The 15,349-nt window shown below is 39.1% G+C and overlaps 1 protein-coding gene across 1 annotated transcript in view; it reads left to right on the top strand.

Annotated features, from left to right (window-relative positions):
• ATP9B (ATPase phospholipid transporting 9B (putative)) overlaps nucleotides 1-7,813 on the top strand; it is a 143,000-nt gene extending 135,187 nt beyond the window's left edge. Inside the window, 4 exon segments of the mRNA XM_031552722.1 lie at nucleotides 2,523-2,580; nucleotides 3,287-3,490; nucleotides 5,411-5,443; nucleotides 6,169-7,813. Coding sequence (XP_031408582.1) covers nucleotides 2,523-2,580; nucleotides 3,287-3,490; nucleotides 5,411-5,443; nucleotides 6,169-6,305 — 432 coding nt within the window. The 3' untranslated portion in view covers nucleotides 6,306-7,813.
• The last annotated feature ends 7,536 nt before the right edge of the window (nucleotides 7,814-15,349 follow it).

The raw sequence follows: 15,349 nt of genomic DNA, 5'->3' as shown, positions 1-15,349 counted from the left end.
TCGATTTTCCTGTTACTCTGGCTTCTATAAAGTTGTGGCTAGAAAAGCTGAAATGAAAGTTTGAAAGGAAATACATATTCTTCCACTTGGAGAAGAGGAAACATAACTCTCTTTTTAAAACAGAGGAAATTAAGACTTATACAATTACAGGCCAGCCAGTCTCACCGCTGTGCCCAGCAAGATTGTGGATGTGATCGTCTTGGAAACTGTGCTGAGGCACACAGAGAACATAGAGGTGATTGGTGACAGCCAGCATGGCTTCACCAAGGGCAAATTGTGCCTGACAAATATGGTGGCTTCCTACAACAGGGTTACATCATTAGTGGCTATCAGAAGAACAACTGATGTCATATACCTGGATTGTGCAAAGCATTTGACACTGTTCCGCACAACATCCTTGTCTCTACACTGGAGAGATGGATTTAATAGAGTGATCATTCAATAAATAAGAAACTGGTTGGATGGCCAACTGCCTGAAGTCAAGATGAAGGCTAATGACAAGTGGTTTCCCAGTCATCAATACCAGGACCAGTATTTTTTAACATCTTTTTTGGAGATAATGGCCAGTGAGATTGAGTGCACACTTAGTAATTTGTGATGACACCAAGCTGAGTGGTGTGGTCAGCAAGCTGAAGGGAAGGGTTATGATCCCGATTGACCTGGACAGGGTTGAGAGGTGGGCGTGTAGGAACTTCATGCAGTTCAACAAGGCCAAGTGCAAAGTCTTGCACCCATATCAGAGCAAATTCAAACATGAATACAGACTTTGTGATGGATGGACTTAGAGCAGCAGATTGAGAATGGTAGATTAAAAACTAAATATGAATAGCAGTGTGTGCTTGCAGCCCAGAAAGCCAACCGTATTGAGGGCTGCATAAAAGGAGTCTAACTAGCAGGTTGAGGGAGGTGATTGCCCCCATCCCTACTGCTCCCACGACACCCACTTGAAGACCTGCATTCAGCTCTGGAGCCTCCAGCATAAGATGGGCATGGACCTGTTGGAGTGGATCCTGAGAAGGCCATGGGGCTGGAACACCTCTCCTACAATGAAAGGCTGAGAGAGTTGGGGTTGTTCAGTCCAAAGAAGAGAAATGCATGGAGAGAATTTATAGAGACCTTTCAGTGCGTAAAGAGGACCTAAAAGAAAGACAAGGAAAGAGTCCTTATCACGGATTATAATGACAGGATAAGGGGTAATGTCTTTGAACTAAAAGAAGGTGGGTTTAAATTAGTCATTAGGAAGAAATCCTTCATTATAGTGGTGATGAGGCACAGGAACAGGTTGCCAGAGAAGCCGTGGTGGATGCCTCATCCTTGGAGGTGTTGAAGGCCAGGTTGGTTGGGTCTTTGGGCAACCTGACCTAGTGGGAACTGTCCCTGCCCAAGGCATGGGGAGTGGAACCCCCTTCCAACTCAAACCATTTTATGATTCTGTGAGGGCTGGCTACTTTCATCTGACAATTATTTGTTGCCTGTTGTGGAGCATTTGTTAGAGTCTTAGAAGTGACATAATCCTAGTTTCATAAAGTTGAATCAAAACTCAAGCTTATTCTTAGTTTACAAATCTCAATAATTGGGAGCTATGGTCTAGAGTGGAAATAATGCACAGTACTGAAAGGAAAATGAGTGGACGCTCAAATTAAAAAAAAAAGAAACAGACAAAACAACAACAAAACAGAGTATTTTTCTGTATGTTGGTAACCAGTAGACTGTATACAGAGATGTGAAAATGCCTCTAGCAGCTTCCTATGAACTCTGTGTATCCAAGAAAATATTTTAGCCTATACTGAAACCATCTCTAATTAATTAATCAGTTTCTACAGCAGTGAAGCACTTACATTTCTCTGTAAAGTGCTGATTCTTGTGTATCCTAGGATGATCAGTTCTTCTGTGGTAAAATGGCTAACTGCTTATCTTTTTTAACTTTGCAGTCTTAACATATTTAATCAATACTCGTAGAATACAAGAGTCCTGAATGTGTACAGCTTTTATTGTTTGATTTATGCATATGATTCAAACTTTAACTATCACAAGATTAAAAATACATTTGGTGCTTGCATAAAATTTATAGTAGCGGTCATGTTTATGGTGTGACTGAAAATAGTTCATCCAACATAGAGAAGTGACTTGTAACCATGGTTTTCTTGAAGTTTAGGTCAGTAGGTGCAGAATGTTATTTTTCTTGAAGAATACTTTTGTGATAAGACATAAAAACACTAAAAAGTGTATAATACAACTGTTATTGGTCTTCTGAAAACTAACCATAGCACAGCAAGCCAGTGTGTGTTTGCCATTTAAGACCTTAACTGTCCTGCCCCCAGATTTTAACTGCATGCAATTTCTGTGCACATTTGCAATGAACGATCGTAAAAACGAGCAGAAGCTTTTTAGCTTGTGTCACTTCAAAGACTGCTTATTATACTTGTAAAATGTCTCTGGAGTGCTTAACTATTAAAATATATGAATTTAATAGTATTTTTTTTTAAGTAGTGTTTAACTGTCCTCTCACTTCTTTCCCTTAGGGAAGATCTTTGTCATTTAAGACCTTCCTCATCTGGGTTTTAATCAGTATTTACCAAGGTAGGAGAGAGTCGTGAATTTATTGAACTGAGAATTTTTTATCTGCTATTAACAGTATAGTTTTTCAGGAGCAGGTTAAATTCCCAAAGCTTAACATTTCATCAGCAGTTATATATATTGCTTTCTGTTTATCTTGTAAATTGAGATTCCTGCAGTGTGCCAGGCCTATGGATTGGCATGGATTGTTATTTTTATTGATGCGTGTCGTCTAAAGAAGGACATGACTTTAATTAAGTTCTAATCCAGAAAAATTTCAGCGAGTGCTTATCACATTGCATATACTTACACAGTAGTTTTCATTCATGGAATGACAGAAGTACTGTTGAAGAAACCTGAATTATGTAATCAGTTAAAAGTAATTACACTTTCAACAATCTCTCACTCATTATTTTGTCATTTAGACAAATTCAGGTTAATTGACAGTTCATCAGATATATTGCTTGAAAAGGTATTTAGTTTTCTAACAGTTTTGTTTCTTCAGTGCTCTGTTTTGATTGTTTTACTTCACGTGCAAAAAGCACAGTAAATATCACACCTCTTTTTTACAAAGATTCATGTTACCTTATATAAAATATATAAAATAAAAATTTAAATAAATAAATAAAACACTGAGTAAACTTTCCTAATAAGCAATAAAATGTTCAGTGTGCACTTGAACTAAAATGTCACTGTAGAATGTTTTATTAAATTTGTTTGCCTTTCCTAGGTGGTATTCTGATGTATGGAGCCCTGCTGCTTTTTGAATCTGAATTTGTACATGTTGTTGCCATTTCCTTCACTGCCCTTATCTTGACTGAGCTCTTGATGGTTGCACTGACCATACGAACATGGCACTGGTTAATGGTGGTGGCTGAATTTCTCAGTCTTGGCTGCTATGTGGCCTCTCTTGCATTTCTAAATGAATATTTTGGTAAGTAATAGTGTTTTAGCAAGGAAAGTTTTATAACAAAATTTTTAAAGTGCTTTTTTTTCTCATTTTGGTTAGGAATGATGTTAGGCTTTACGAAATAGAGCTTTTTCTGTAAGAATATGGATTTAATTCATGTTGTTTTAAAATACTCTTCTGCCTATTTGTCCCAGGGTTTGATTGTCATTTTTAATCATATTTTAATATGATTTATCTGGGTGATAAACTTTTAAGTCAAACCCCACATGCTCTTCCCCTCCTTGATCTCATCTTCCAATGACAATCCAACTGCTCATCTTAAATTGTCTTTGAGATTTGTACTTGAAATGGATATGTTTTGATAAAATGAGAATCGTTCACCAACCTGGTGATCTTTCTGTCTCATTACCTCTAGCCCAAGAGCTGAAGCATTGCCAAACTAGAAGGTTTAGCAATACAGGCTAAAATAGAGGCAAAAAGTTATTGATGTTTTATATAATCAGTCTATTTCATAACTACAACAAGATTCTATATAACTTGCTTTGTTTTAAAGTACAGTATGCCATACTGTGTCTTACGGTTCTCATTGTTCATAATTCACAAGATTTACAGTTCTCTCCTTTTAACAGTCCAAGGATCTGAGTGTCAATAATACATATTTTTTTTTTTATATCAAATTGTCTTTCGCTTAAAAAAAAAATTATCTTCATCTTAGAGTGATTTGATAGATGTAAATTACAGAAATAAATAAAATAACTGTGATTATACCGCAGCATAGGAGTAGCATCAAGCTCCTCCTTCCTCTGTTTCACAGGAGATGATGAGTAAGGAGATCCTTTCTTGTTACTTCTTGTAGCAAAATTAAATGTGCTGTATGGTAGTTTCTAGTAATTGCAAAGTTCTGCTTTCACTCCCTGTTGTCCCAAGCATTCAGCACTAGGGTGGTGTGATTACATGACTTTTTTTTAATTGCTAAATGCTCTGCCACCTGTCTCAAGTGATCTGTTAACTTCCAGATGTATGAAGAGTCGTATTTTAATTTTACACACACTATTTCAGGTTTTACAGAGAACCTTCTTCATTTCTCTGACACTAATACACAGATTCTTTAATAGAGACTATTGGGTTGATTCCAGAGTCTCCCCAGCTAGCTGGCAAGAGCATGTACAAGCACTAGCTCTTTGGTCCAATCTTCCAGGAACTTCATAAAGCAAAATTCGCAGCTTTGCCTTTTAAAATCATCCATGTTGATAGCAGCAAGTCCTTCCATCCCTTCCAGGTATTTCTTATTGAGAAACACCTCTAGGTGGTGTTCATGAACGTGCTTAAAAAAAAAACAACAGTCTTGATACTGCTCTGCAGCTCCGAGTCCTGGAAGTGACTCAGTTTTTAGGTTTCTGAATTAACTGCATGCAGTGACTTCATTAGGCATGTCTCAGTGATATGTTACGTGGGCTCTTAGTATGTCTGAGCAGGCTTAGGCTAAAACAATATATCAAAATTATACATTGAAATCTAATATAGAAAGTGTTCTTAAATGAGCAAAGTTGGAGCACTAAAGCGTTTCTTTTGCTGAATCATTTTGAAGTTAATTTTCATTCACATTTGAAACAGCTCTAATCAAGTTGCTTATACACTTAATTATACTTCAGAGACATCTCAGGCAAAATGTAAGAGAACTGCCTAATTACTTACAGCCTCAAAACATAACCAAATGAATCTATTTTCAAATTTTTTGTTGAATTGCTGTCTAAAACCTTCTGATTGTCATGTGAAAAGCAGCAATATTCCAGTTAATGCTACTAACATCTTTTCCATTTCCTTTTTTGTTTTTGTTTTTGTTTTTTTTTGTAGCTAGTCTTCTTGTCTAATATTTTTTTCACATAACTTCTGTATTTTCTGTAAAACTATCCTTTCATTTTCGTTCTCACTCTTGTGTGACAGGTATAGGCAGAGTGTCTTTTGGAGCTTTCTTAGGTAGGTGAAGTTTAACTTTTCTGGAAGATAACTTTTGGGGTGGGGGATGTGGAAGGAGGAGGTGGTTGGGGGGTTTTCTGTGATTCTTAAGTACAACCTGACCACTGCAAAATATGGTCCAAAATTTCAGTGGCAAGTGTAGGATGTCACTGTTCTTGTCATATTTGTCACAGAAAGTAGCTTTTGACTGTGACTTGTGGCAGTATAATCACATTGCTTTCTCTTTACATTTTCGGGCTGTGAATTAATTTCTGAAGTTTTAAGAATCATTTGGTCTGGTTGTTGTGTCTATTTCAGAGAAAAATGAGCTGAATATGAAATACAGCATCCAAGAAAATTAGCAGAATTTCTGGTTGGGAAATTGTATTGTAGTAGGTATGAATGGTTTGTAGGAGTAGAAAAACGATAAACTGCTTTAACCTTTAACATGAGAAACTCTTGGTACTACTGAGGTCCTGGTTCCACTGAAATCACCTTGTGCTGCAAAAGAGCATAAAGGACTCTGAAGCTTTCATTTAAAGAAAATAATTGGCAAAAATGAAATGTTGAGGTTAGCTTCCTCTCTGTGTTGTTTTTTTTTTTTTTTTTGTCTTGATTTGTCTGTTCTTAATTTGTCCTAATTTGCATAAGCAAACCTTTAAGAGAATTTGATTGACTTTGCAATATGAAAGTTCTAGCCTCCGTGTTACCAGCTCCCATTATGAATTTTTCCTTTCTTTCTGCAGATGTTGCCTTTATCACAACTGTGACCTTCCTGTGGAAAGTGTCAGCAATCACTGTTGTAAGCTGTCTTCCACTTTACATTCTCAAGTACTTGAAGCGCAAATTTTCTCCTCCAAGTTACTCCAAGCTTACCTCGTAAGAGCACATATATTCCTGTGGTTTTTTTTGCTCACACCGGTCTTCAAATCAAACATTCACCGTGCTTTAGTGTCTATGGATTTACACTGGACTAAAGAAACTAAGAAATAAAAATCAAAAGCGATCAAGTGAATAGAGCACAAACAGAGGAGGAAACATCTGACAGGTACATAACACAGAAGTACACTACCAAGATTATCAGAAATAACCTTTTTTTTTTTTTTAACCTGCTGATTATAAAATAAAGCTGAATTACTTTTGTTTTGACAATGCTTCTGAATTATTTCCTTGCTACTGTAAAGGATTTTTTCCTACTATACTAATCTTCTGCAAGTTGAAATGAAAGATTCGGTGATTACAAAACTTCCTAATCTTCCTTCAGTGTTTCTACGTGGACAAACTCATTTGTCCACACTTACTATACCAAACGTAATACCTGTAAATGCCATTGTCTGTATTAGCAGCTAAATATTATTCCTCATCAAACATTGATAAATATGCACTATTTGAATTATGTACAGGTGTCTGCGTAGCACAGTGTTATTTTAGGAGCTGTTGCCCATTTCTGTACTCTTTATTTCTGGCACCAGTAAATATTACAGATCTGTGATGTTGACAGCAGTTCTTTAAATGCACATTAAAAACCAGATTGCACAAAAGCTGTTGTGTAGAAAACTAAATGATAAATTCTGTACATCATTCCACTGTACCTGTTGATCTATACAGATAACAAAGACATTGCTGCTCAGTAAATATGTTTTAAAATTTTTATTCATTTTGTATTTGTAAAGCTGCAAATAGTGTCAAAGTACATTTCTATATATGAAAAGTCCAGTAAACCTTGTATTAGCTAATATATTTAAATTGCCTTGTAATCTGTTTACTTGGGTTACTCAGGTAAAAATGAAATAAGATGAACACACAAACATTGTGGTAGGAAAATGTCATCTTCCAAGTTGTAAATGTTATGTTTTTATAACTCAGTTTGAGTGCAATCTTGTTTAAAAAAAAAAATCTTTTTTTTTTTTTTTGCATGCTTTCAACTGTCAGTTGTATATCCTTGCTGAGTTATGACATTTTACAGCAGCTGAAGATTTGTTAGAGAAACTTATTCTGATAAAACCTGAAGGGTCCAAATGTTACGTGCTGTACTGGAAAGTAGGATGTATTATTTTAGTTTCCTATTGTGATATAATTTTTCATTCTCAAGAAGTACATATAACAATTTGGCATAGTCTCATAATGAATGGAGAGGATTAGTATAATTACCCGTGCTTTATTTATTAAATATTGGTGGTGTTTTTTTTTAAACACTTAATATTTATGTCATTTTCATGTCTGACTCTATGCCTTTACAGCATAATTCCTTGCTTGATACCTTATAATTTCTCCCTTGTGCGATTATAATATTGAGTAAGTAATATCTAAATAATAAATCTACTTCCTGGGAGAGCAAAAGGGATTGCAGCAGAGATATTTGGACTACATTCCATTAATTTTGTTTTGAAAGTTTTTCCTAGTAGTTCTTCACTTGCTTCTTTTTTTAATTTATTTTCATTCCTCATTAAAAAAGCAATAAAGCCTAATTTTTACTAAATAGTACTGATAGTATATGTATTAAATAAACTATTGAGGTAGTATTTCTTTGAATTGCACAACACTGCAGAGCAGTTTGCTCTGTCCTTCTATAAACTCACTTCTATAAAAGCTCCACGAGATGTCACTGTTCTCGCATCCTAGCAGAAGCCCTTCTTCATTTTATGTGATTTTGGAAAGATACTCTTGGTTAATAGTTTTAGTTTAGTCCCATTTTCTTTTTTAGTTGCTGATTTGCTTTCATTTTCTTGGTTGTTTTTTTTTCCCCAATAAGTGTTTTTTCCCCTTTGAACTATTAAGAAAAGTCAGCGTGTGCAGATCTGAGGTATTGATGATTTTTTCTTCAGATTATTTTACAATTATGAACTCTCAGCCATAAGAGTAAAATTCAGCAGGTAAGCAAATGCTTAAATGTGTTGGTCATCCTGCCTCTGTATGTCACGCATTTTATATTAGTCAGAAAATGAGAAAAACCAGAAATCAGACAAAGACAGTAGAAGTGATAATATTACTTAAATGCAGCTGTATGAGATACCATCATGCCCACGTGTGCAGAATTTAGTGTACGTGCATTAAGCATTAAAATTGTGAGGCTAATCTGTCAGCAGATGTACAGATTCTACACACACACACACACACACACACACACACACCTTGTAGAAGTGGAGGCAGTTTTCCAGAGTGCTTGCTTTTTTAGAGTATTTTCAGTGTACAGCAAAGGCCTAGTTTCAGCTAGCCCTTTATTTTGAAGACTGCAGAAGTCTGCTTCAGGTGACTCAGCTTGCTTTGGAGGCTCAGTCTGTTCCTGTGCATACCGGAGAAGTTCGCGTTCATTCGTGTCACTCAGCCACAGCCCTGCAAAGGGAATAGTGCTACCACGTCATAGCAGGATGGAATGAACAATATGAACACAAAATTTAAGTGCTGGAATATGATACCTTTCAGTAAAGGTTTTAACATAGCATAGATTTTCGGCACAAAGTAAGTACCATCACAGTTTCTGGCTCTTAGAATGGTAACGTGCCTGGTGTGCAGGTGAATAAATGATTTCCAAAGAATCTCATTCCGTTGTCATTCACATCAATATTTTGGGGGGTATGCCTTACATAAACAGATTTAGGGTACCAGTTTTGCAGGAATTTAAGCAAAAACTTCAGTATTCACTTCTGTAGCTAGCTGTCATGGGGGTAACCTTCAGGAGACATGGGAGATGATTTCACTGCAGATTGCTCTGACTTATGCATTTGTACATGTTAGCAGCATTGCCTCTGTACTCCTTTGCAAGTGTATTGCTGTCTCAAGGCATTCGAGTTACTTTTAGACAGAACCTGCATCAGATGTTCTGCTGGGATAGATGGTCTGTTCTGAGGATCATCCTCCATCCCCAGACTGATGTGCACCTCTGCTCATGTCAGGTATGCTGGTGGCTTCCTTCCAAACGCTGCTGGAGTTTGATACTCTTTGTGCCTGCTCACCTTTGTGTGCGTGTTGACTGATAGCATGGACCTTCCTTGGAGACTCCAGAGCCATGCTGTTAACAGAGATACTCAGATGTGATCTCCTTCCCCACTTGCAGAGCTCTATGTCTGAGTTTTATATTGGCAAGATAACTTCAAGAAGGCTTGCATGTGTCTCACGCTTGCATCCTTTCACATGTCCAGGGCTATAACCATGGCTCCTACAGCACCTGCAGGACAAAGAATTTAGCATAGACTGTGTGCAAAGTGCCAGGAGTCTGGTTATCGCTTATGAAGTGACAGCAGCAGTGGAGAGGTGGCCGTTCTGCTCTGCTGACAGAGAAGCTATTGTAAGTCCTGCTTTCCTTCACACCCATTTGAATTATACTTTCTACAGCTTCAGTCCTTATTTTTGCTGGTCAGAGAGGAAAGAATTGGGCCAGCAGTCTCTTATTACACTTCATTTAATAACCAGTCTGTATCTAGACTGCTATTATAATTCTATTGAAACTGAAAGGCAATCAAAAAAGGCCTTCAAAATCTTAGCCCCCTGTAGGGAGGAAAATCAGTACAAGTAAAGAGAGTCAATACAGATTGAACATTACATGTAAACAAACAGGAGCTACAATATCTTTAACGCCATGTTAAAAAGGAGAGGAATTTCTTTTGTAAACAAAACACACTTAAAGTGAGATACTTCCCAACAAGCATTGACTACCCAACAGATGCCCTCAGCAGGGTTCACAGCTGTGAGTGGGAATTTGCACAGCCAATTGCTAACAAAATCATTTTCTAATAGGGAACAGCACTTGCAGACCTATTTGTTACTTCATCGACCAAAAACATGATTTTGACTCAAATGTTCTACATTGGAAGTTGTACAAACTGCATACCTTGAACAGAATGAGAGAGTGTTCCATGCGTAAGTTCTCAAATTCTGCCTTATTCTCCCATTCCTGATGAGGCTGTAGTAAAACTGCTGCTGAGATTTCTACTTACTGTTGTCATGGACGTAGGTCATAACCAGCAAAGCTACACATATAAATTGCCCAGAAGAGGGCTGGCTTAATGAATGCTTATCTTTTCTTCCCTATGAGCTCTAAGAAAGATCATCTGCTTTAGGAAGAGAGATTATTTTACATTACTATACGTGATAGGTATTTATAAGCTAAGCTTTATTCCTCTAGTAGTAATCTATGTCTACTTCCTCTCCCGTTGACAAAAGTAATAATAAAAAGGCCTTCAACAGTAATGTTTCTGTAGCTTTAACCAAGCTGTATGCAGAATTGTCCACTGTAATTCTTATTGGGAGAACTGCTTTCTGTTGTTTCTCTGTAATGTATACATCAACTTGTCCTCTCTGTTTTGCTGTATTTTGCTCCAGGTTCTGGAGCATGAATTCCATAGAATCCAGCATGAATTTGATTTTGCAAAGTAAACACACTGTGGGGAAGAAACTGGCCCTTTTGGCTGGGAGGTTAAGGATATTAATGGATGCTTTCTAAGGATGTCTTTAAGGAATAAATGCATTTACATGTGTTATGCATTTATGGCAATCATCGATTGCCTTTCTGAAGGAGAAATTTGGAAATTCCATCGTAAAATTCTCCCCTTGGTGAAACTTCTGTGCCATGTTTGCTCAACAGAGGAAGATGAACTTTCATCTCCCTCTATGTAGCAGTTGCTGGTGGCTGCCTCCTCTTGCCATTGACTTCTGAATTCATCTGCAGGGACACTGTTATGTATATGCTCCTACTTCTGCCCACAGCTTCTGGTTCCCAGGGTACCTCCTCCCTTTGTTGGGATAGTGACCTCTGCACAGCCATCCTTTGAATAAAAGCCTGTGGCTCAACTCGATCACTGCTGACCAGAACTTATTCTGGCTGGAGGAGGGAGGTTTTCCAACCTGAACAAGGAAGGTGGTGCAAACCTGGCCTACCATGTATTTATCCCAATCCAAGTGTAATTAAAGCAATTGTAGGCACTGTTGTTTAAAAATAAGTAAATAAATCTTATAAAATTTTACCAAATTCTGGGAAGGAGCTGAAGGGAAACAGCACTGAGCGATACTGACATTTCTATCTTGCGGCTGTGATCTTTTTGAAATTAATTGGCTTTGCCTTTCCACTTTTGACATAAACTACTTTGAGATAATAAAACATAATGAATTATGTTTATATATATATATATAATCAATATGTTTTTATATATATATATATAAAATCAAATATTTAAAAGTATCCAAACTGAAGGCTTTCACTTTACCTTTCTACCTGTGCATGGCTAATTATAATTCTGCTAGGTTCTTTTACATTATTTTTGATATCAAAATTAATGGAGGATTGAGAGATAAAAATGACTTTGGTTTATCTACAAATTGGAAGTTAGTTAAGAATGCCAAAATTCAAGAAGTAAGCATCTTAAAATCCTGAATATGCAATTTATGTATCTTAGGTGAAAAGAAGAAGTAATCTGCTCCTCACAGTAACTTAGATTTACGATGCCCATAATTTATGCAAACTTCAGTAAAATCAGTAATACCTATCATATATAATAACGTAAAAGAAACAGGCATGTTGAAATCCCATCTAAAGGGGGAAAAAGATACCTGAAAGCATTTCCAGAAAATAAATTGCTTTAGTAGTGCTTGAAGATTACCCACAGTTGTATGTCTAGAACTTGTGAGGGAAATCATGTTTTTCATAACCCATCTCAGGAACATGAGCCTGACAGCAATAATCAGTCAGAATACCATACACTTCTGCCTGGTCCCATTGAGTCTGTCCTGCTTGCATCGTAAGATTGGACAAAGAGATTTTTCCTGCCCAAAATTGACCAGGATGGGCTCTGCCAGTACAATCAAGCAGGATTCCAGAAAGTCTGTCCACCTGCTGTCACATGACATGCTCATCACTGCATTAACCTGAAGAACAGTACCAGCACAAATGCTGCTGGTGCTTTGCTCCAGCTGTACCTTCCCTCACGTCAAGAGGCACAGGTGGAAGCATTGGATCCCTGGAGGCATTCAAGGCCAGGCTGGATGTGGCTCTGGGCAGCCTGGGCTGCTGGTTGGCAACCCTGCACATAGCAGGGGGGTTGGAACTGGATGATCATTGTGGTCCTTTTCAACCTAGGCCATTCTATGGAAGCAGTGCTCAGACAGAGGCTCCTCCAGTTGTTGAAGCAGTCAGCTTCTGTGTGAATGGGTTTGCGGTGCTGGAAGGGAAGCCGAGCAAGGAAAAATAAGCTATCTCTGTATAGCCTGAAGCAGATTTCTTTTGTCAAGGAGTGGGAAGAAAGCCAAGCCACTAGTCACACTAGTGCACACCAGTAGCGCGCTACTAGCTTGCCATCTGTCCAAAAGCAATTACTTGGAAATGGCAGGTGAGGTGGGAGAAGGAGGTTATTCCTCAGCTGTAAAGTGGAGCTGGTGGGAGGCACTGATCTAGTACTCTCAGACCCAGAGTCTCTCTTCTTGACAGGCAGGTAACTCGCTGCCAGCCCGGCCATCAGAGCACAGTGAGCGATGGGGTTTGCTGCTGGAGGCCGGGGAGCTTCCTGCAGCACAGCTGCCCTCAGGCTGCTACCTGGAGCCCAGGGGCTGCTGCCACATTGCGAGCTGGGACCTGAAAGAACATGCCAGCCAGCCACAGGAAATACCTTTTGAAGGCTGGGGAAGTATATGGGTAAACTTAATGGTGCTTGAGGCCCTACAGAAATATCCCGCATTGCCTGCATTGCTCACTGTGGTGCAGAACTGAGGCAGTGCTGTGTCAGTGCAGCTCTATGCAGCTTCCACCTCCACATGGCCAGGAGACGGCCTGCTTTTCGAAGGTACTGAATTCCTGCCCTTTTTGTTTAACCTCTGCCTGGCTCCTTTGCTCACTACTGTGGCTAGTAGAGTTTGTACCTCCCTACCAGACCAGAGACTCTGGTCCCAGGCATCTCAATGTTGGGTGTGCAGGTCCCATCCCCTACGCCCATTGTGCTGCTTTAGCACAAGTGAGATGTAGGTCCCACCCTCAAAGCAAGCAGCTTGGAGCCACCTTGAGAGCTGTCTTTCCTACAATCTACCCAGTGGGTCACAGCACTGCCTGACTGTTCCTCAGCACCTTCCCACTATTCCTGCTTGTCCATTCCTCTCTGAGCAATCTGGGCATGAAGGCCCCTTTGGAACTGCAGCCTGCTGTTGTAGCTAATGACTCAAACACAGTCACATCTGTGTGTGGCTCAGTGTTAGTGGCTGCAGTCAAGATTTCATTTTTGAAGCACTTATTTTTAAAGACAGGACTCAAAAATTCCATGGGAGAGATTCATCAGGTGATCATGTGAAGAGGGTGACTGAGCAGCTGCTTAGGGCTGATCTTTGGGCAAGCTGAATGCAATATGCACGCTTCCAGTGCAACTGAGGACTAAATTTGGTGGGAAGACACCAGGTAAAGAGACCTCCAGCAACTCAAGGGAAAACATGAAAACAGAGGCCTCTCTGTAGCTGCCTTGTTACCTGCTAGTTTCTGTCCCAGACAGCTCTCACTTCTTCCAGTGTTCATCACTCTTTTTGATAGTTTTCCAAGACAGGAAAAATGCAGGAACTTTAGGAGCGAGAAAAAGTGGGAGCTGCTTGGGAGTCTGGAATGAAGCAGTTAATCAGCTTCATACTGGGCAAATCTTGTATCAGAATTTGAGGCAGTAAGTAAGGGCTCAGAGATATAAAGCAGGTAAAGTGAGAAGAATATAATAATTTCCATATTTTCTTACATACAACGATTTGCATTCCCAGTTGAAGGGAGTTTTCACTAGAAGTAACAGGCAGTTATGAATGCCACTGTTTTTAAGATGTTTGCTTTGTGAGCAGGAGCCCAATTTCCAGACCATGCTGAGTAGTCACTTTACATTCCTCCAGTCCCTTGGCAAATCTCAAGTTGATCAGACAAAATGAAGAGAAGAAGACTGTAGGAGCAGAAAAGTATAGGAGCAGTAGACAGATGATTGCTGTTGTTACCACATTAGGTATGGACCCCGGGCAGAATTCTTGCAACAATAATACAGGTTATTCAGAGAGAGATAAAGAGCCACTTTACCTAATAATTGAGAGATTTCTATATAGGAGAAGGTTTTGCCACTGCTGAGAATGGATGGAAGTGAGGGAAAATGACAAGAACAGTGAAGACAGGGACTTGGAGAGTATTTCACTGAAGAAGTAATGCAGTGAAATGGGTCCAGTGAATCAGGAGGATCTCCTCCTCAGGAGGAGCTCCTCTAGGTGACTGGAGGAAAGGAACAGTATCCTTTTTCTTACAGGGAGGCAGGGCTTTCAGGAAGGTGGTAGACCTGCTAACTTAAAAACATAGGAGCTTGGTGGTCTCATTTACACTAAGCATAAAGGGAGGACATGGCTTTTAGCTGGAGACTTGATCATCCCACTTCATCTTAGGGATTGCTTCACTTGTGATTAATTTATTTTCATGAACACAAACATGCAGTATGATTTTTTGTGATGCTCAAGGTCATGCTAGAAGCCAGCTGGTTAGCCTCCCTGTAATTCCATACCTGCTGCTGAATTTTCTACCCATCTTCATGGTGACTGCCATCAGTGCCGCCCAGTCTTTTAACCCAGACAGAAAAGCATCTGCATTTACTGCCAATTCCTTTCCTGTGTAATTCAGCATCAGTTTTCAAAAAATGACTTCAGTTTCTGTTTGAATGAGTGATACATTTCAAAGCCTTTGACACTGTCTCTCCCAGTACTCTCCTGGAGAAGCTGGCAGCCGCATGGCCTGGACTGGTATGCTTTTTGCTGGGTAATGAACTGCCTGGAGGACTGGGCTCAGAGAGTGGTGGTGAATGGAGTCAAATCCAGCTGGCAACCGGTCACGAGTGGTGTTCCACAGCGGTCAGTTTTGCAGCCTGTCCTGTTGAAATGCCAGGATGAAGGCATTGAGTGCACCCTTAGTAAGTTTGCAGATGACACCAAGTTGGCAGGAAGTGTCAG

The sequence above is a fragment of the Meleagris gallopavo genome, chromosome 3 (assembly GCF_000146605.3).
Source record: "Meleagris gallopavo isolate NT-WF06-2002-E0010 breed Aviagen turkey brand Nicholas breeding stock chromosome 3, Turkey_5.1, whole genome shotgun sequence".
In the NCBI taxonomy this organism is placed as follows: domain Eukaryota; kingdom Metazoa; phylum Chordata; class Aves; order Galliformes; family Phasianidae; genus Meleagris; species Meleagris gallopavo.
This window is presented reverse-complemented; position numbering and strand designations above follow the sequence as displayed.